This window comes from Orcinus orca, chromosome 10 (assembly GCF_937001465.1).
Source record: "Orcinus orca chromosome 10, mOrcOrc1.1, whole genome shotgun sequence".
NCBI classification, from domain to species: domain Eukaryota; kingdom Metazoa; phylum Chordata; class Mammalia; order Artiodactyla; family Delphinidae; genus Orcinus; species Orcinus orca.
The window spans coordinates 48,534,244-48,554,790 of NC_064568.1; the positions used below are offsets into that span (position 1 = coordinate 48,534,244).

The following is a 20,547-nucleotide window of genomic DNA, read 5'->3' on the forward strand; positions in this document are numbered from 1 at the left end:
ATAGGAGGTGAATTGGTGAGCATTCTATAAACCACAAAGGAAGTATTCTCTGTGCCTCAGTTTCTTCCTTTGTAAAATGGGAATGATGTCTACCTTGTAGGGTTTTTTGGAGGCTTAAAAACAGGTACCCATGGAGGTTCCCTAGTGGCCCAGTGGTTAGGATTCCGGGCTTTCACCTCCGTGGCCCAGGTTCAGTACCTATGTCAACTGCCTGGCGTCGTGCCTGGCACAGGGAAGGGGCACACGTGAGGCACAAATTAAAAGCACCTGAGAGTGCATTATCTCCCACAACCTCCCCCCCCCCCCCCCCCCCCCCCGCCATCTTTTCTTGCTTCTCTTTGGAAGAAAAGCTGCTTTCTTTCAGGATTAATGACTTGTAATTGACGTATTACTTTACATTTTAGAAGCAGGTGCTTCCAAAGTGCTTTAACAAAAGTTCTTAAGCAGTTTAAATGTTCCCCTGAAATGTTTTCATGTCATGGCCAACACCTTAAGCTGTAATTACTTAGAGGTTCATTTCCATTCAACCACAGCTTAAATCATCAACCTAAGAATGAGTAGCGATGACTACTGAACTTAATGGTTACCAAAGGGGGAAGGAGGAGTGGATAAACTAGGAGTTTGGGATTAACATATACACACTACTATATATTAAAATAGATGACCAACAAGGACCTACTGTATAGCATAGGGAACTATACTCAACATCTTGTAATAATCCATAAGGGAAAAGAATCTGACAAAGAATATATATATATAACTGAATCACTTTGCTGTACACCTGAAACTAACACAACATTGTAAATCAACTATACTTCAATAAAAAAAAAGAGAAAAAAGGGGGATTCCCTGGCGGTCCAGTGGTTAGGACTCTGCGCTCTCACTGCGGACGGCTCGGGTTCAATCCCTGGTCAGGGAACTAAGATCCCACAAGCCAAGTGGCCAAAAAAAAAAAAAAAAGAGAGAGAGAGAAAAGAATGAGTAGTGGCAAAAATCATAAGATCTCTTGTTCATGTGGGTAGATCAAAATATTATCCTTAGCTACAAGAACCCAACAAAAGCTAGGCCACAGCTTCAAAAGTAGCCCAAGGTCAGTGCCCAAGCACCTCCCCTGTAGGGAGAGCCCAAGGCCTGGACGTACCTGAGTGGGACCTGTAGTTCTGGTACAGCTGGTAGATCTTCTTGGGCTTGCGCACTGCATACTGCTTGTCCGTGGTGTTCTTGCTGGCGTAGTGGAACAGAGAGCGCAGATCACTGAAGCGGAAGGCCACGCCCTTCATGATGCTCTGAGCCGTGTCCCCGGTGAGGAACATGGCGTTGGGGTCATTGATACATTTCATCAGCAGCGCCAGCTCCGCTTGGGTGAAGTCCTGGATCTCATCACCGTAGAGCTCATGGATGGACCATGGGAGCACCTTGAGCTTCGACAGCCTCCGCGACAGGTTGTATAGCACATCCTCTTCATCAAAGTACCCTTTCTGAGACCTGATCTGCTGATACAGGCAGAAGAGGCCATAGATCTCACTCCGGTCTTCCTTGAAATTGGGGGACCGCTTCCGCCCTAATTGCTTATATGCTTCTTCTGTGAGTCTCCCCTGGGGGCAGCTGAGGGCCTCAAAAGACCCCTTCAGAAAAGACTTTATTTCTTTCCAAATCAGGGCAGGGTTGTAGGAAGTTTTCCCTTTGATCATTTTGGGCCATATTTCATTGGCAAACACCTCAAATGTCACGTACACCCGGGGGTCACTGTCACATGGGCGTGTCTCCACGGTTGTTTCCTCCTCACCATAGTCCCCGTCTGCCTCGGCCTCCTCCTCATCTTCCTGCCAGTTGGTGACGGTCAGCTCTTCCTGCATGGACCATCCTACGATGGATCTTTTCAAGCTGCCATCTTCGTTTCTCAGAAAAAATGGTCTGGGCAGAGAAGCATCAAGCAGGAGGAGCAGCTGCTTGGAAGTGACAAACAGAGGAAAGTTCTCATCCCGCAGGTCCTGGAGTTTGTGGACATTGGGTTCCAGTGGTTTGTAGTGACTGGTGGCCTTGGTAGACTTGGAGAGCTCAATGAAATTTCTCTGCACCTCCTGGCACAGGACGTGGTTCTTGGTCACGAAGATCTGATGTAGATGCTCCAGCTGGTGGGGCTGTTCTGGGGTGGGTCCTTCCACCCCTTGTTCGGGGTCCCCTGGCTCCCCACTGGCTCCCCCTGCACAGGCTTCACTCTCCTGCTCCTCTTCTAGGCTGTCCACTGTTACCACCTCAGTGGGTCCTTCTTCCTCCTCCTCTTCGTCCTCCTCCTCCCCACCTGGACCCTCCTTTCCGGGTTCCAGTTCCAACCTTCGCTTCAGCCAGATCTGCCTGGCCAGCAGCGGGCTTCCCGCCTGCTCGGCTTTCTCCCAGTAACTGTGGAACTTCTTCCACAGCCTGTACAAGCAGCAAGTCGTCTTGCCAGTGCCGCTCCGCCCGATAAGGAGGATGGTTTCCAGTGGCCTGGGGTTGAGGTCGATCACCGCGTACTCGAGCTCGCCCACCCGGAAGGGGTACTCCACTGTGGCCGTCGTGTCATTGAGGATGTTGGAGGCCATGCTGGTGCTGAAGCTGTGGAACTTCATAATGTTATACTCCGTCTCCACCGCGCTGGCAGGGGGGAAGTACTCAGGATCCACGTGTGCCCCGCCCTTCTCGGCCTCCGTGTCCTCCACGTAGCAGCGGGGTATCCGCTTTTGGATTTTCATACTGTCGGACACCTGGCGCTTGTTGATACCCTTCAGCTTCTTGCGCAGGATGCAGGACAGGCCCCGGTTGTAGGCACTGCAGATGGCCCTGATGGAGTCCGACAGTTTGCTGTGATCTAAGATGATGTCCCAGATCCGGATGATTTCCGTGTAGACCTGCCTCGCCTTCTCGGTGGGATGTGCACTGTGCTCCGCAGCCATGATCTTCTCGGGGTTCTCGCTGCACCGCGGGGAGAAGTCAATGGCGAGCTCCCACAGCATCCGGGCCCCTTTGTCCAGCTTGGCCTCGAAGAGCTGGATGCTTCCTTTCAAGTTCTTCAGCCGCTTCCGCAGGCCCCTGGTCCATTCACCATTGCCGAGCTTCTGGATGGCGAGGATAATTTTCTTCTTCATGAACTTGGTCATGACCTTGCTGGACAGCTTCTTCAGCATCTCCGAAGTGCACTCGATCTCCCATGTCATGTTCTCGAAGTCCAGGAGGCAGGCCTCCATCTCCGGCACGTTCTGGTCGTCCTGGTCGTCGCTGCCCTCTGTCCCCCTGCGATCAGCAGGCACGAGCTGCGGGGTCCCGAGGCCTGCCTGCGCATGTCCCTCCGCGGCCTCAAGGACTGCGGGGTTGTTCCCACTGCAGTCAGAGCCCCCCGCCCCCGGGGTGCCCTGTAGCTCCTGTTTCTCTCCTACGGTGCCAGCTCCTGTCTCCAGAGGCTCGGAGTCCTGTGGACAGTCCTCCTGGAGGGACGGATCCAATTCCACCTGCTGAATCAAAGCCGTGATGTCCTGCACAAGGCGGTCTCTCTGCGAACAGGGCCTGGCAGCCCCAGGCTCTGGCCTCGTAGTCTGGGCATCCGGCAGGGTCTCCCAGCTTTCAGGGACCCCGGCTCTTCTGGGTGGGGCTCTTGCAGTGCTGCTGCAGGACAGCGACTTGGAGGAGCCCTTGAGTGGAGCCGTGTGAGCCGGGGCTGCACAGCGTGGGGGCTTCCCTGGGTGGGCGGCAGCATCCTGTCGGCCCCGGCGCCTGCTCTCCTGCAGGGCTTTGTTCCAGGCCAAGAGCAGTGCGTCTGTCTTCTTCACTCGGTGCCGGGCATCTCTGCCTTCCTTGTTCTTCAGGTTGAGGTTGATGTCAAACTTCACCAGCAGATCTATCAGCTTCCCCATGCGCTTCAGCCTGCCCCTCTGGAAGAGGATGTGCATCAGCGTGTTACCACTGTTGTCCTGGATATTGGGGTTGAGGTAGTAAAACTCGGTGGGCTTGGACCAGAACAGATCCAGCAGGTGGCTGAGGAAGTTAAAACCGATGTCAGCTGAAAGACACAAAAATCCTGTGAGTGCTGAACGGCTTTTCTGGGGAGCAGAGACGCCAGCCGGGGGTCCTCAGAACACTGAACTTCCCCAAGGATTTGATAACCCAGTGGTTCTCAACTGGGGGCGATTTGCTCCCCAATGGACAGGTGGCCGTGTCTGGAAACATTTTTGATTGTCACAATTTAGGAGGTGCTACTGGCATCTAGTGGGTGGAGGCCAGGGATGCTGGTAAATATCCTACAATACACAAGTCAGCCCCCCCAGCAAAGGATTTACCCTGCCTAACTGTCAAAGGTGGAGAAACCCAGAAATCACCGTAAATATTCCAGTAAGAGCCTTTATGTCAGGACCCTTGAAATGGTGTAAATAAATGGAAAGTATTTGCAGCTATGGACAGCCGATTCTTAAGTTTGGAACTTAAGAATCCTCCTCCATCAACCCACCCTGACCGTTCACCATGATGGTCACTCCTTCCCATCAAGCTATGGGTGAGGGGCCAGGAGATACAGGCCTGGCCAAGAAATGGGCCTTTTCCAGATGGTTAGTTTTCCCAGTAGGAAAGACCAAGGAGCACAGCATCCATTCTAACACCCAGCTTCCTCCTCAAGAAAAAGACTGCTTACAAAATAAAGGCCTACCTTCGATATCTAGAAAGATGTGGAGTGCGGCATGCAAAGGAGTGTCGCCTTCCGTGAGAGAAATGCTACGGGGGTCCGCACCCTTGGTCAAGAGGACGAAGGCCAGCTCAAAGTCCCCGTGCTTCAGGCACATGACAAGCGGCTGCTCCTGGCTGCCCTGGAGACCCTCGGGCGAGGCTGGGGGAGGCAGAGAGAAGGGACCGGTGAGCAGCATCCCTGAGCCAAGGTCAGCAGGGCCCACCTGAGGGGGGCGGGACCGATTCTGCCCTTTATTCCAAATCAAGAGGGGGTGCTGACCTGACTTCTGAGGGCCTCCTGCCACGCCCCCTTTCTGGGAGGCAAGGGTTTCCCAGTGCCCTTGGAGGGAAAGCCTGCCCCCTTCAGGTGTCCTGTCCCTGGGCCTCACCTCCTCTGTCTCTCCATCTCCCCCTCCCACCCCGCCACGGGACCACCATCAGCACCGGAGTAGGGATGGCATGAACAACGGAACTCCCAGTGTTTGCCCAACACAGTCCTGGACATACACTCGGTGACCTGGACGTGAGCGTGCTTCCCACATCCTTTGCTTCTAGGAAGCTTCTTCCCGAGAATGCCCATCGGCCCTCATTTGCCATGTTCCCTGACACATCCCCACTGCCACATCACCTTCTTTTTAGCTCAGTCCACACCTCCCCTCTGCGCTGCAAGCTCCCTGACCTCCACCCCCTGAGGACTGCAGCCCTCCTGCACTGCCACCCACCGGCAGCCATATGTTCACTGTCCATCCTTGTGCCCTGGCACCTGACCCCGGGGAGGCCCTCAATAAGTGCTTGCTTCATCAGGAACAAAATAGGAATTCCATAACCGCCATCGTTTCTGGGCAAAGGTAGTAACACTCCATGCAAGGAATGGGTTTGAAGACATAAACCACAGGCGGCCTTCCATCTATCTCCTGAAACCCGTGGGTAGAGCCAACGCCTGAAGGCGTTGTAAGTCACTTTGAGAGTTGGGACCAATGTGGCATCACTCCTTCTGAAGGTCATTTCCCCTTAAACGGCAAGGCAGGTGGAAAACCACACAGCCCAGGCGCTCCGCCGAGAGTCTGCGTCCATGAACTCATTGAATATTCCAAACAGCTCTAAGAAAGGGGGATTAGTTTCATTCCCATTTTATAAATGAGGAGACGTCAGTAGTTACAGTGGCCAGTTAGTAGTGGCCTAAGTGGGGGGAGCGTAAGGAGAAGGTTAGTGCTTCCAAATTTGTTTTAAAATAAAACCTGATCCAGCAAGACGTCTGCACACTCCAGACATACATCCAGCCAAGCCTGATTGTGCCGATTAAAACAGCAGATGTTTCCACCCACCCATTATTTGGCTGTTTCTTTAAAAAACAAGCATCACAAATCCCAATCCATGGATCAGAAAAGAATGTCACAGCGTTTGACAAGGACCCATGCGGCATACTGAGTGCAGGGAAAAGTCCAGTCGGAGGTTGGGAGGAAATGACCGCTGTGGCTACACCAGGGCCCAGGCCCCCTCCACAGGCCTGAGGTTTCTTACACGAGAGAAAGGGAAGAATTCACAAAAATGCATCGACCCTATCACTGTTTCCAATGAGAAGATAGGGAGGAGGAAGAGAATGAGGCAGAATTTAAAGGAGTCTCTGAAATCAAGCGAAAAGCCCCATGAACTGTGGCACCTGGACTCCCCTGGGATGTCCTCCCGGTGCTGACTCAGCATCTGGGACTCACCTCCGTGGTCTATCAGGTGGCCCAGGAGCAGGGTCCTCCGCTGGTCCCAGGCGCTGAGGCGGGGGAGGATGGCACAGAGGCTGAGGTTCGAGAGGTCACAGTCTTTGATGAGACAGTCCCCGGACGGTGGCTCCCCACTCACTTTGCGGGTCAGCAGCAGAAGCACTTCAGGCCATTTCTGTTTTTCCAGTAAAAACTTGATGAAGGCGTTGGCACAGTCACGGTCAATGTCATAGACCAGGTCGGGAGGGATTTCTTTCAAAAACAAGAACACACCACACTCCAGAAAAAGGGTCATGTGATTTCTGTCCCCAGCCAAAACCCAACACAGAGGGACATCATCACCCCAAGTTACGGATCAGTATCTTTAAGACGTGGGGAAACCATAAACAAGTACTTAGTTATTTGGGTCATGCTACTCAACCACGTGTGAACCTCAGTGTCAGCACTGGTGCGTGAGCTTCTTGGGAAGGTTGGGAATACCCAAGGAGTGTAGAGTCCTAGCCAATAGAAAAGAGAAACATCTGTGGTATTTTAAATAAGGATAGTATATGCAAATTCCAGGAGGCTGCATGAAAAACTAATAACAGAGGTTGCCTCTGTGGATGAGATTTAGAGACTGAAGTTCAGGGGTGGATGATCGACTTTTCACTGAAGAATGTTCTGTGTTGTTTGAATGTTTTACATGTAGATCATGGCATTTATTTTTTAATCAATGTTTAAACAGATAGTAGAAAAGAGTTTTAAGGTGCGTAGAGCATCTTTGAACGCTACTGAAGGTTGTAAGAAACCTTACCTTGCCGAGAAGAAAGGAGGCGCAAGAACCTCTGAACCACTCCTTGCTTCCCAAAGTTTTTCTGCAGCAAGCGGCTTCCTGAATTCATGTATGTCACTAGCTGCTCAGAGGCCTTCCGGAAAATGTCGCCCTCGCTAGCTGGTCCCCCGCCATTGCTCAGTCCTGCAAAATACCCCCGAGTGCTGCTTGTGACTGCAGAGATCACAGCCCCGTAGATTGCAAGGATGACCACACCTCTCCACTCCTCTGTGGAGCCAGGAGACTTTGAAGTGCCTGTTCCCCTCCCCGACCCTGACTCTGGCCTGGCTTCATGACCTGCTGTGACCAGGAGAATGCAGCAGATGTGATTTTTGTGCCAATTCTGAGCCTGGGCCTCAAGAGGCCTTGTTTAGTTCTATTCAGGTCCAGGCTAGATAAGAAACATCATAAAACAAAGAGGAATCAGTTCAGTTGTCCAAACTGAGCCCCAGAGATGTGAAAGAGCCCAGCTAAGATCAGCAAGAAGCAGACACTTGAAGGAGTTCTGTTAAGGTTATGAGAACTGCCCAGCCTCAATGGCTGAGCTGCAGGATCATGAGCTAAATAAGTGCTTGTTACTCTAAGCCACTAAGTTTGAGGGCTGTTTGTTATGCAGCAATGGATAACTGATACAACAGTTCAGGGAAGTGATGGCAGGAGGGTGGCTTACTGCAGCAGCAACATCCAACTACATGCCAGCCACCCATGCATCTAACTGGCAAGTGGAAAAAGCCAAGAGTAAGAAGCCACCTCTCTGGCCATAAGAGGGAAAACATTATCCCCTTGGTTTAATTTACTGAGAAAGTAGTCATGATTAGAAATCAACCACTGAAGAAAGGTTGAAAAAAGGCAAATGTTTTATTTGGTATCAGATTATACACTCAGAAAGCTCTCTTGGTTAAAATGGAATCCTACTGAACAGATAACTGGACATCTGTTTTCACACCCAATGAGATGGGCCTGGCCCACAGCATAAGTGCTATCATGTGATGAACAGGTGAATGCATGTTCAATGTCATGTTCTAACAGAATAGGAACACTTTAGAGATGGAAAAATAAAAGCATCCTATTATCAGCCATGTCTCCCACAGCAGACCCTGAGGCAAGGATTTGTGTGCAAGTAGTTTATGAAGGAAGAGACCAGTGAGGGTGGGGGGATCAGGTCAGGGTCGGGGAGGAACCAGGCAGGGTGTGAGCTCAGGCTGAGTCCCACAGGGTGGGGGTGTGCCTTGCCTGACCCCTGGGGGGATCTGGAGTGAGTCACACCTCAGAGCTGTGCCAGCCAAGGCAAGGGAACCGGGCTTTCAGATTCTCACCTCTTTCTGCCACCGGCCACAGCCTGCCTTGGGAGGATGTAAATTCCCAGGCACTTCTGGTTTGAAGGAGCCTGAGCAAAACAGGCTCCATAGGCCCATAGGCTGTTCTCCTTGAGAACGAGCCTTAGGTGCTGGCTTTGCACAGTGAAGGCACACCAGGGAGCACACAACAATGGGAAAGGACCCAGGGGACCCAAGCAGAGTTCTGATGTCAGCTGCCTGCCTTCTGATACACACCTGGATCACCTTTCAACAGATCAGAGCACCAGAAACACACACACCCACACACCCACACCCCAACTTCGGGGGCAAACGCCCACTGCCCCCTAATCAAGAGACCTTCTGGTGCCAGACAGAAGCAAGAACTAACATTAACCCTAGCACTAACCTCCAGAGAAAAGGAAGTGGAAAACCTTGGCAAAGGAAGACTTGTATCACCTCAGTGAGCTGCCTATTCTGAGGCAAAGAACATGAACTGTGTGGTGTAACAATGATCGACTAGCACCCCTGGGTTCGGCATCCCACCTTCATCCTAGAATGCCTATGAAGACACAGAAAACAATGAAAACTCGAACCAGGAGAATAGGACGCTTGGTAAAGGAGGAACTTCCTTCACCACCAGGCAGATGGAAACCTGCCACTTGTCCCCCTACCTCATGCCTCAGGGCATCATTCCTCCACCAGGGCAGTTAGTTTAGTACAAAAGTCACTTGAAACTGAACAGAAATATACCAAGCTTGACAAAAGAGACAATTAGATGCAGTTGTATAATAAACGCATGGTTGTGTGCTTCAGAATAATTAAGAAGGCGGTCAGATGAGAGAAGGGTCCTGAAATCAGAAAAGAAACCAGAGAGTGATATATCAACAACATAAAACAGCATAAAAGGAAAGGTGCTGAAACACTGACAATGGTAGCCCTGGGTCAGCATCTCTGGGTAGGTACGGGTGATTTGTTTATTACTCTGAACTTGTCTGGTTTTTTTCTTTTTTTTCTAAATTTTCTATAAGCTTACTAAGAGAGAAAAGAAGCATCAGGATATAGAATTGCTTATACATGATAATCACAGGTTTTTAAAAAAGATGACTACATTAGTACTGAACAGCAACCAAAAGACTGGATAAAAATATGCCAAGGTGTAATTACAATAAATTTTTGTTTTTATATAAAATGAAATTTTTACAAATTTTCTACAATGATCATATTTAGTAGATATATACAAGCAGATTTGAAATTAAAAATTAAAACTACAAGAGATCTGAAGCTGCAAGCACTCAGAAGTGTTAGAAAATAGAAATAAATCATTTCAAAGAGATTTTGTTTTTGCATGAAATCTTCCTTTTGAGCTAAAAAAGGTGAAACTGGTAAGTTTTATTACATATATTTTATCAATTGAAATTTATGTAACCATGTCATTTTTATAAAAGAAAATAAAAAATGTGTAACTATAAATGCATGGAATAAGAGTAAATGACTAAATCACAACTATACTAATTTTTTCAGGCAGGTGGGCTTATGCAGAATTAATATTTTCTTGTTTTCCTTTCCTACATTTTGTAAATTTTCTTTTTTAAAAAAGAATCTATTGCTTTATAATGAGGAAGAAGTATCATCAATACCGCACATCTGCATTTACTGAAAACAGAGCATTGTGTGGTGCTGAGGGATTTGAGGATGACACACCATGGCCTCTGAGTCACAGGCTCCGTTTATGCGGGAAACAGACACACAGAGAAGGTCCGCATCTTCTTAGTGCACAGCTAGAGGCGCCTTCACAGAGCAGAAAGCAGCTGGTGCCCAGGGGAGGACCAGAGAGAAAGGCTTCAGAGGCCTGGATTCGTTCTCACTCTGAAAGGCCACGCACTAGTGAATCAGAGAAAATCACAAACAACTGCGAGAAAAACAAAGACTCCAATCTTGTTGGTCCTGAGGACAGTCAAGCATCAGCTGCTGGAGAAGGTGGACATGCTGCCATCTAGTGGTGGCTGTGAGAGGCCGGGAAAGACAGGTAACCCTGACCACTCAGGTTCACACCCCCACCCTGCCCACTCCCGGTGGGCTCTGGCTTCCCCCAGCAGCTAGTGAGAAAGGCAGAATCAGCAGATATTTAAGATTCTATTATACCAGGAAACTGAAAAAAAATCAAAACTTTAAAAACAAAAACAAAAGTGCATGACATGCTAAAGTCTACAGCATTCTAAGAATTAAGATTAGAATTAATGAACAATAAATTTGCAGGCACATCAGCCATTTTCTACCATTCACTGGTGGTCCTTCTCTAAAAGTTTATTTTAAAACCTTGAAATTCATTGGCAGAGAAATCTGTTTGGTTAGTTTCAATTTCTCAAACAGTAGAAACCACCCCGAAACTGAGGTTACAGGTATAAGCTCTCAGGAGGCCTCTCACAATAATTTATTAATTACACCACCTCACAGAATTACAATTACAATTCCTTAAAAGAGAAGTCATTTAAAAACTAAACATGACATCACAGCTTTAAAAGAACATCCCAGGAAAACAGGACTCTGCAAATACATTTATTCCCATGTTCTCACAGAAACAACAGGAGATATTTTAAATAAATGAATAAAAATTAAAACATAGATGGGGAAACAGGGGGCAGTGTTAAAGGAAAAGCAGCTTCAATCTCCCTCACATAAAACTTTCCTGACCCTGAAAATTGCCACGATCCCCAGCCTGGCAGGGTGCCTCCCACTCTCCCCACCACACATACCCCATGTGCTGCCTACAACCTGCCGCCTACTCACCCATTCCAGTGGGGGAGTGTTTCTGGAGAAACACATCCAAATAACTTCAATAAATGCGCACTAACCATCTATTAAGTATTAATAAGTCTAGTTGTTCATTCATAAATACAAACCATCCAAAGATCAGAAGATAAAATAGGAAAAGCAATAGCACAAAAGAGAAGCAAGAAGAGGGATCAACTAAGCCCCCCAAAAACATAAATAACTCACAGAAGAGAGGACAACAGTCTTTAAAAAAATTCTCACCATTCTTAAAGGCCATTCGAGAAGTGGCAAATGTCAATCAAGCACAAGTTGTCACAGATAAACAGAGAACCGGAAAGAGTTCTTAGAAACGAAAACTGAGTTTCCAAATTAAAAAATGCAATAGGCAAGCTGAATTATAAAAGGAGAAGCTAAAGTCCTAGTTAAAGATCTCGAAAGAAAAAAAGGAGATAGAAGACGTTAGGGAAAGTAGAGAGACATGTTACAAATTCAGGAAGCTCATCCACGTGAAAGTGGTGGCAAAGAGATGCTGGAAGGGAACAAGATGATAGAAAATAAGTTCTCTGAGCTAAAAAAAGTTAGATTGAAAGAGGCCAGCAGGTGCCAGACAAGAAGAATGAATACGGACCCACATCTAGACACATCCCAGGGAAATTCCACAACTCTAAGGACAGAAAATTCTAAAAGGGAAAATAAGGGAAACTGACATCTAATCAGTAACGGAGGCTAGAATACCAAGTTGTAAGGAACGAGGTTTTACAGAGTATTTCATAAATCTAAGAGACCCCAGATTGTCAAACACACCAGAAAACGCTGCCATTAAACTGGGACACGTCACTGATTGTGAAACACATTCGTTTCAAAGGTGGCAACATGTGGGGGGAAAGTGCAACTGAGGACCGATAAAATACAGTGCTTATATGCAGACCAATTCTCAATCTAAGGATAAAGACATTTTCAAAAACACCGTAAGTCTACTACGCATATCTCCTCCATGAAAAACTTACTGGAGTTGGTACCTAGCAGAGTAAGAGAAAAATCTAGACAGTGTGAGCCACAAGAGCCACATATGAGCACAAGAACTAAAAGAAGCATAACATATATGTGCTGGGGCTACCGTCTAAGTTAAAGTCTAAATAAAGTCTAAAAATCTATGTGTGTACATACATCTATACACACACATATACAATAATGTGTATGTATATGTTTCATCAAGCCAGGATGCTCAAAGAGTATCACATTTAAAGAGCAAAGTTTTCAGGGCATTTGGTGATTCTTTTTTATGGGTCCAACTATGCTACTATTTGTAGAAATCATACTACCATGTAAATGTGATTTAATGGTTTTCAATGTTCAGAATCAATCTATAGATGAAGCACAGAAAACCCAGAGTTCAGGAACAGGATGTAAGTGACACAAATAACTTTACTAGACAAAATTCAACAGAGTGCTGACTTGTTACACTTTACCTTATACAGCAATTAGTCCATATATGCCGTCCCAAACTTACAGATCAAAAGATAGAGCTATAAGTGTAGTTTTAGTTGTTAGCTATGGTTTCTGAAAAGTGGGCTTGATTTTTGTTATATCATGTTCTGTCTGAATTTTTTCTTTCTTACTGTGTGCATGCATGGAAAAAAAAAAATCACCCTTACTGCCCAAAGGTAGACTTGCCAAGTTTCCAGAAAGTGGTAGACACTCTCACAGTAAGAGTTGCTTCATTCTATCTTTCAAAAAAAGCAAACAAGTTTTCCAAAGACTGGTGGCGGGGGGGGGTGCTCACTTCCATCTTCATGTACCAAGAAAAGATAAACTGATTTGTACCTAATGGCGCAGAACCAGTTTTGCCCCCTCTAAAAAGTTAATTCCCTGGAAACTGTACCTGAGAGGTCCTTAGAACATACTGCCAGCTTTTCCAAGTGACTGTTGATTTTCTCAATGGCTTTGAAGTTCTTGCTCCTCTTCAGGACATCCACGGCGGACCGGGACTGTCGATCCAGCAGAGTGGGGTCCGCCCCAAAGCTCAGGAGCATCTGCACATCATCTGTTTGTCCTAGAGCAGGCCAAAGTGAGAAGCGGGTTGGGGTTTGTCATGGTTTCTTCCATAAGGAGACGTCCCCATGAGTGCACTTCCTCCCAGTTCCCGGCCTGAGCAGCCTGGGGCAAGGGGACCAGTGTCCCTCTCTGCTTACAGAAACTGATGGCCTTGGGCAATTCAGCCAAGTCCCCAGAGCAAGGAGTCCTGTGTGGAGTGGGAAGGACAATAGCTTTTAAGAGGTTCAGAAGTGCGCTCCTCTCTACCTTTCTCCCCTCTCCTTGGCAACAAGCAAGGAGAGGGGGAATCTGGTTACTAGGCAACAGTTACAGCTGTAAGGATGACAGCAAGCTGTGACTTCAGATTTCTTTATTCCCTAGAGAGGAAACAGAATACTCCCAGAAAAAAAGCCTGTCTGGAGACAAGAGAAGAAAGTGGCAATTGCTTTTGCATCAGGCTCTTCTTGTCACTGTTTCAACCCTTGCAGCCCCACCTCTGGCTGCCAGCTCCATTTGCTGCTTTTTTTTTTTTTTTTTTGCGGTACGCGGGCCTCTCACTGCTGTGGCCCCTCCCGCTGCAGAGCACAGGCTCCGGATGCGCAGGCTCAGTGGCCATGGCTCACGGGCCCAGCCGCTCCGCGGCATGTGGGATCCTCCCGGACCAGGGCACAAACCCGTGTCCCCTGCATCGGCAGGCGGACTCTCAACCACTGCGCCACCAGGGAAGCCCCTCCATTTGCTGCTTTGACATATCTATTTGCCAAGCATTCAGGTGGCTCTGTGATCACAGGTGCAACAGATTTCAGAATGTAACAGGTGTATCCCTGGAGGTACCAAGACTTATGTGAGCACAGAGGTTAAAGGAATCAATGCCCAATTCCCAGCTTCCATACCCGTGCTTTCCTAAAATTCACCACCTTAACAAAGCACCTCTACTCCAGGTATCATCCTGCTGGTGATGCTCTCCTTCCCCATCTCCCCAGTCACAACTGCTTTTCTCCCATTTTACAAAAATAAGACAAAATTAAAAAGTCATACTTCTTACCCATCAAGTACCTCACTGTGATAGGCAGAATTCTCAGACAGACCCTGAGATTCCCAACCCCTGGTGTACACACACCTTCTCCCAGTTACCCATTTAATACTAATCTAAACTCTGCTATGATGAGACTTCGCAAATGTATTTAAGGTCCCAAAGCAGTTGACCTTAAGATAGGGAGATTATCCTGGCCTGATCACATGAGCCCTAAAGGTCAAAGGTTTAGAGGTCAGAGACAGAAGAGGGCAGAGATTCAAAGTATGAGGAATCTGATGCGCAAGAAGTTTTCCCCTGCTGGCTTTGAAGACAGCGGAGGCCATAGGACAAAGAATGTGTGCGATCAGTAGAAGCTGACAGCCAGCAAGAAAACGGGACCTCTGTCCTACAACTACAAGGAACCGGATTGTGCCACAATCATGTGAGCTTGAAGGAAGGGCTGGAACTCCAGATGAGGATGCAGCCTCAGCCAGTACCTTGATTACAGTCTCAAGAGACACTGAGCAGAAAACTCAGTCGTATCATGTCAGACTACTAACCTACAGAGTTAGAGTGTCATTTTAAGCCACTAAGTTTACGGTGATTGGTTACATAGTATAGAGAACTCATGCAATTACCAAAGTATTGCCCCGAAGGAGGTGAAAGCTCGTGACCTCCAGAGTATCAACCTAAGGGAAAATCAAGTAGCTGTCAAGCCCCTTTTAAAAGGCACCATGACACATCCTTCTCTCACCTCCCTCCAAAATTATTGTTTTTAACAATTACTTACAGAAAATTTAATATATTTACGTCGCTTTGGTGATCTCTGTAGTAATGATAATTTTGTAATAATTAAATCCAGAAAAAAATTAATGCTTAGAGTCTTAAATCACAGAAAGTTTTTTAAAATTTAAAGCTACGTAAGTACTTTTGCTCAAAAAGAGTATCACTGGATAAGACTTTCAAGGATAAAATATATTAGAGTAAACTTCTTTCTGAAAAGCCAACTGAAAATATGATCCAATAAAAAAAGGAGTGCATAATTTGATATATTTGACTATTAAAGCCTGTCACGGGATGGCACGGGTAAAGCGGTCAGCTGTGTGGGTTCCCTAGCGCCTGAAGTCACTCCACCCACAGCACAGCTCTGAGGGGTGCTGCCACTTACGCTTGAGGAGGTACCCTGGGGAGTGGGCGGCAACCACGTGCAGGACGGTACGGCCATCCTCGTCCTTCTGGTTGATGTGACCTTTCCACTCGGGCTTGTAGTCCATTAACCACTTGAAAAGATGGTTTTCCTCTGAAGGAATGAGTTACTGATGTTATTTTCAACACACAGAAAAGCTGCAAAGCAAATCACTGTGCACCACACCGAGGGAACCCAAGGGGCATCCAACACACATTGTCACTTGCCACAAACAGGTGTGGAGACACAGAGTTTGTGCATTGAAAGGATGAGTCATATAAAGTTATTCATAGGAAACTGAAGTCAGATTCCCTAGAAGCAGAGCCTGAGACAGAGATTCTTGTACGTGTGATTTATTGACAGAGGGAGAAAGACGGGGAGGGAAGCAGGGCAGGGGATGAAGGCAAGCAGTGATGTGGCCTCAGCTGAGTCGGCTTCAGCCTGATCCCACGGGGAGCTGTGGAGCAGGCACTGCCCTACAGTGCTGACCCACCTTGAGGCAGGGGCTCACCTTTTGTACCCCGGTGTCAATCAATCCAGAGCTACAGAACCGCCTCCAGAGAGGGACATGGTGCCTATTGGCAAAGAGCAGCTCCCTGGCAAAGGAGGCAGCTGTGGTGCAGCAGGTGGGGCTGGGGGCACTGGTCGCAAAGAGGACCTGGGCAGGGCAACAATCATTACCCCACTACCTTACTATCAACAGGACAGAGATTTCAAACTCTTTCCCCAGACTCCTTCCTTGTAAGTCCTGAAAAGCCACATAATTCTGCCAACTCTGTGGACACCATTTGTCACCATGTCAGTTTTCCTCTGAGAGACAAATCGGGGATAAACTTGAAGACTTGATCTCATCCACATCTGCCTCTAACCGCAGGAGCAAACTTAAAAAGTAGACACAGAGAGGAATTGTGACTTTCATACCCAGAGGCACACCTAATTTGAAACTGGGAGGATTGGATCAGATTGCTTTTAGTCAGACTTCATACTTTTAAATGTTTTATCCACTGTATGAGAGTGAAACCTTTTATGGATTCTCCAACAGATGAAATGTATCACGATAGGGCAAATGTGGCTGAAGCAAAGATGGGGGCTCAGGTCTTCAAGCCACTGGCCACCCCCACTCCCATCCTGAGGAGATGCTACAGCCTAAAAGAGGAAGACGGTGTAGACAAGTTCTCTTGGCTCCTTCTGGCTCTAAGATAGTGTGGGTCAGGGTCCAACAGTGAAGCTACATATGCTTAGAAAAGAAAAACAGACTTCTATCTAAAGCGTAAATGTGGATATTGTATGTGTGTGTTTTAATGATAAAAATATTTAAAAATTCAAATCCTATAGCCAGGTGGTGAAGACTAAAAAAAGACAAATTATATATACACCTATGAAAATAGGATTCCTTTAAAAGAACCACAAGCAAACTGTATCAGCAATAGCCAGTGTTTCCCTTGGGGTTTCCCCCCTCCCACTCCCCACAGTAGTTGGTCCTCTAGTCGAGAGAAAATGAACTCGGAAGAAGACCATGGCTGCCTTTGCCACCGGGAGGAAACTCCCTCCACAGCTTCCCTGAGAGCTCTGTCCAGTAAAGGCTGTCTGTCCCAAGGCCTGTCCTTGAATCCCAGGGCTCCACTCTGCTGCCAGGATCTGTCTGAGAACACAGCATCCTTTCAGTGTGGGCCTCTAGCTATGAGGTCCCGGGAGAAGGAAAAATGATGCTGTTTCCCTGCTGCCTTCATTCATCTGAATGATCAAATCATGAACTATTCAAATCATCTGAATATTCCACATTCTGGTTTCACTTGAGCTAAGCACAGTTCCTGAGGTCCAAGCTGGAGGACAGCGTGGAGGGCGCACCGTCAGGAGAGAACTCACTGGCCTGGATGCAGAGGCGCATGAGGGCGTGCAGAGGGTACGGTCCTATGGTCTCGATGCTCGCACCTATGGAGATGAGCCACTGGACTAGCCTGGGCACCTGTTCCATTTTCTCATAAAATCCGAAGAAGACAAATTTCTGGAGAAAAACAAAATACACAGGAAGAATTATGGCAGTGGCCATATCAATATGAAACTTCAAACTCCTTCCCCATAGAGTTTGGGGTTCTTTTTCTTCCAGTTTTATTGAGATATAGTTTGACATACAGCACTGTATATATTTAAGGTGTAGAGCAGAATGATCTGGCTTATCTACATCGTGAAACGATGACCACAAGTTTAGTGAACATCCATCATCTCATATAGATACAACATTAAATTAAAAAAAGAAAAATTCTTTTTGTGATGAGAGTGCTCAGGATTTGCTCTCTCAACAACTTTCATATAGAACATACAGCCGTGTTCATTCTATTCATCATGTTGTACATGACACCCCTAGGACTTATTTATCATATAATTGGAAGTGGTTACCTTTTGACCGCCTTCATCCAATTCCCCCTTCTCCCACCCCCCACCCATAAAGTTTAGAATCAGTAAAACCCTGATTAGCTGTGGCCCCAGCCTAAGATTACTATAAATAACAAATTTGCAGTGAGGTGGCTGAAGGGGAAGGTCCCAAACACCACAGTCCAGAAGTGGCCTGACTTGAAACCGTATGTGTCAAGAAGCCACCTTACCTCAAAGAGACTTTTCAGTGATAAATTTGGGACGTGGAGATTTCTCGGTAGCCGGTCTTTTCTCGCTGACAGAAGTAGAAATGACTGATGAAAGGGGAGAAACAGAAAAAGCTGGAACAATAATGGTCTCCACATGGGTTATTAGAACAAAATTAATCTTAAGCTTTAAAACACAGAAACAAAAAAACAGAACAAGACACCCTCTAGCCCTGTCTCTTTGTTTAAGTCACCTGCCAAGCTCTTCAGCCTGAGCCATGATAACCAAAGTGTCTCTGTCTGGCAAACTTCCTGTTGGTGCTGAGAGCTAAGCTCTCTCCACCTTTCCTCAAAGTCTGCTGAGGACAGGAGCAGCCGATGGCGGGCAGCATTGGGACAGTACAGGGGCAGGGAGGTAAAGAAGTAATTTCCTGCAAAGTTCTTAAAGCTTAGCAAGTAGAAGAATCAAATCCTTTTGAAATAGCCCACCCTAATTAATTCTTTAGCACATTACTGCTATTTGGGGTCCACAAGACCCTATCGAGTGGTGTGCTGGGGCAGCTCCTATCAGTGAGAGCTCCCTGTGCACATCTCTTCCAAATGTGAGTCCTCCAGTCGACTTAGCAGCTTGAAATTGGCCATTGAAATCGAGAGAATTTACACTACAGAAGTGGCAAATGCCGCAGATCAGGACTTTTTTTTTTTTTTTTTTTTTCTCAGAAAGTCTGTTGTTAAACCACTGACCCTAAACTGAACCCCAGAGAAGTTAAGCAACTTTCCCTAGGTCACACAGAGAGCAAATCCTGAGAGGCCCCTACTGGGATCATCCAGGTACGCCAGCTGGTCCAGGAGTTCTAGGCTTGGCATGGCCATGGCTGGAGACCCAGTCTCAGAATCCACGTCCCTGACATATGCTCTTGCCGGTGGGCGTGGCACCACAGGGACTCAGTCTGTGGCTACATCTTGCTTCCAGCTTCTTTCAGTTTGATGCCCACTCTTAACTGCTCACCCTAAACAGATCCCACTGCCCAGACACTCCCAGATGACAGGTTCAGGGCTCTGACAATCCTGATGGCTGGCCTGGCTTTTATAAGGTGCCTCTGTCTGCAGTGTTTGAAAATGGCCTAGGCTCCACTGCTGGTAGGATATGGGACCACCACTTGGGCTGGATTCCTGGGCCTCCATGGCTGGCTGGGTGATAGCCCATCAGGTGATAGCCCGTCAGCTACTGGGTTCCCACTCCCTCCCTCCCCACATAGACTACGGAGCTCTATTCACATTCATCCCACGTGGGGAAGAGGGGACGTAAAACGTTCTTTCCTGGGGGCTGTAAATGGAATTACTTTCCTGTTAATGAGGCCTGGGGCCTCCCACTCACAGATCTACCCTAACACTTGGAATCACAGAATTTTAGGACTTTTTAAAATAAAACTAGAAAGATCTCTTAGTTTACCCATCTTATCGGAAAAGAGAAGATCCCAGATTTCTTGTTAACAGGGCCCCGGATTTCTGATTCCTGGTTCCCCAAGAGTGCAGCCTGCTTTCTGCCCCCTCACTGCCATGTTCTCGAGACTGTAATATGGGGATGTGCTTCTGGGAGCCCGTGGCCAGACTTTAGGGGGTTCCCATGAGCTCCCTGAAGCTACACTCGTAAATTGTGTGTATGTGTATGTGCAAAGAGAGTCCCATCGATTTCATTAGATTCCCAATAGCACCCGTGACCTTCTCAAAAACCGAAGAATCCTGTATCCTACAGTCATCCAGCCTTCCTGGGTCCAGAGTCCTTACAGGCTGCCCTTGCAGTCCAGACTTTTCTGGACTGCCTGGCTTTAAAAAGCCTGCAGGCCCTTTCTAACCAAATTCCCAGCCTGGGCCAGCCCATTCTCAAGAGCGCTTATAGGCTGCCGTCAATGACAGCTACTACTCATTGGGCACTGAGCATACAGGTGCCAGGTGTTATAAAACCCCTTTGGCTCAGTGTCTGGCACACTGTAAACCCTCAATGAACATTATTATCAGGTGCTTTTGGTCCATTATTTCTAATCCTCACCTCAACCGGGAGGGAAAAGGTTTATATCCTGCAACTTCCAAATGAGGAAATGAGGCTCAGAGAGGAAGGAATTAGCCCAGACTAGACTGGGGAGGATTTGGATTCAGTGAGGCACCTGTGTGGCAGTGAAGCCCAGCTTCCACAGTCCACTGGGCTCCTCCATCCTATGGATTCCCGGCTCTGGATTCAGGTCCTACAGCCTTGCTGCTTCCTGAGGGTAACAGTCCCTTGAAATCATACAGCAACCCTCTGAGAAGCACAGGCACGTTATCAGGCCTTGGCTAGCAACTGCCGTATAGAGAGGATTATGAAGATGAATAGGCAATTGTTTATCTCCCTCATTCCACATCACCATTAGCAACTGGACTTCACACTTCTTTGATGACAGTGGAGACACA

General features: G+C 47.5%; 1 protein-coding gene across 3 annotated transcripts in view; it reads right to left on the reverse strand.

Annotated features, from left to right (window-relative positions):
• The window catches only part of TRANK1 (tetratricopeptide repeat and ankyrin repeat containing 1), a 65,564-nt gene that overhangs the window by 35,468 nt on the left and 9,549 nt on the right, over nucleotides 1-20,547 (reverse strand). For 2 of the 3 annotated variants that reach the window (XM_012536027.3, XM_033402179.2), the window contains 8 exons: nucleotides 18,124-18,207; nucleotides 17,387-17,525; nucleotides 15,503-15,634; nucleotides 13,168-13,338; nucleotides 7,198-7,359; nucleotides 6,402-6,656; nucleotides 4,673-4,849; nucleotides 1,142-4,033 (listed from right to left, as the gene is read on the reverse strand). In XM_012536027.3, coding sequence (XP_012391481.3) covers nucleotides 1,142-4,033; nucleotides 4,673-4,849; nucleotides 6,402-6,656; nucleotides 7,198-7,359; nucleotides 13,168-13,338; nucleotides 15,503-15,634; nucleotides 17,387-17,525; nucleotides 18,124-18,207 — 4,012 coding nt within the window. The remainder of the gene's footprint in view (nucleotides 1-1,141; nucleotides 4,034-4,672; nucleotides 4,850-6,401; nucleotides 6,657-7,197; nucleotides 7,360-13,167; nucleotides 13,339-15,502; nucleotides 15,635-17,386; nucleotides 17,526-18,123; nucleotides 18,208-20,547) is intronic. The other variant, XM_049715835.1, reaches the window with a different exon arrangement.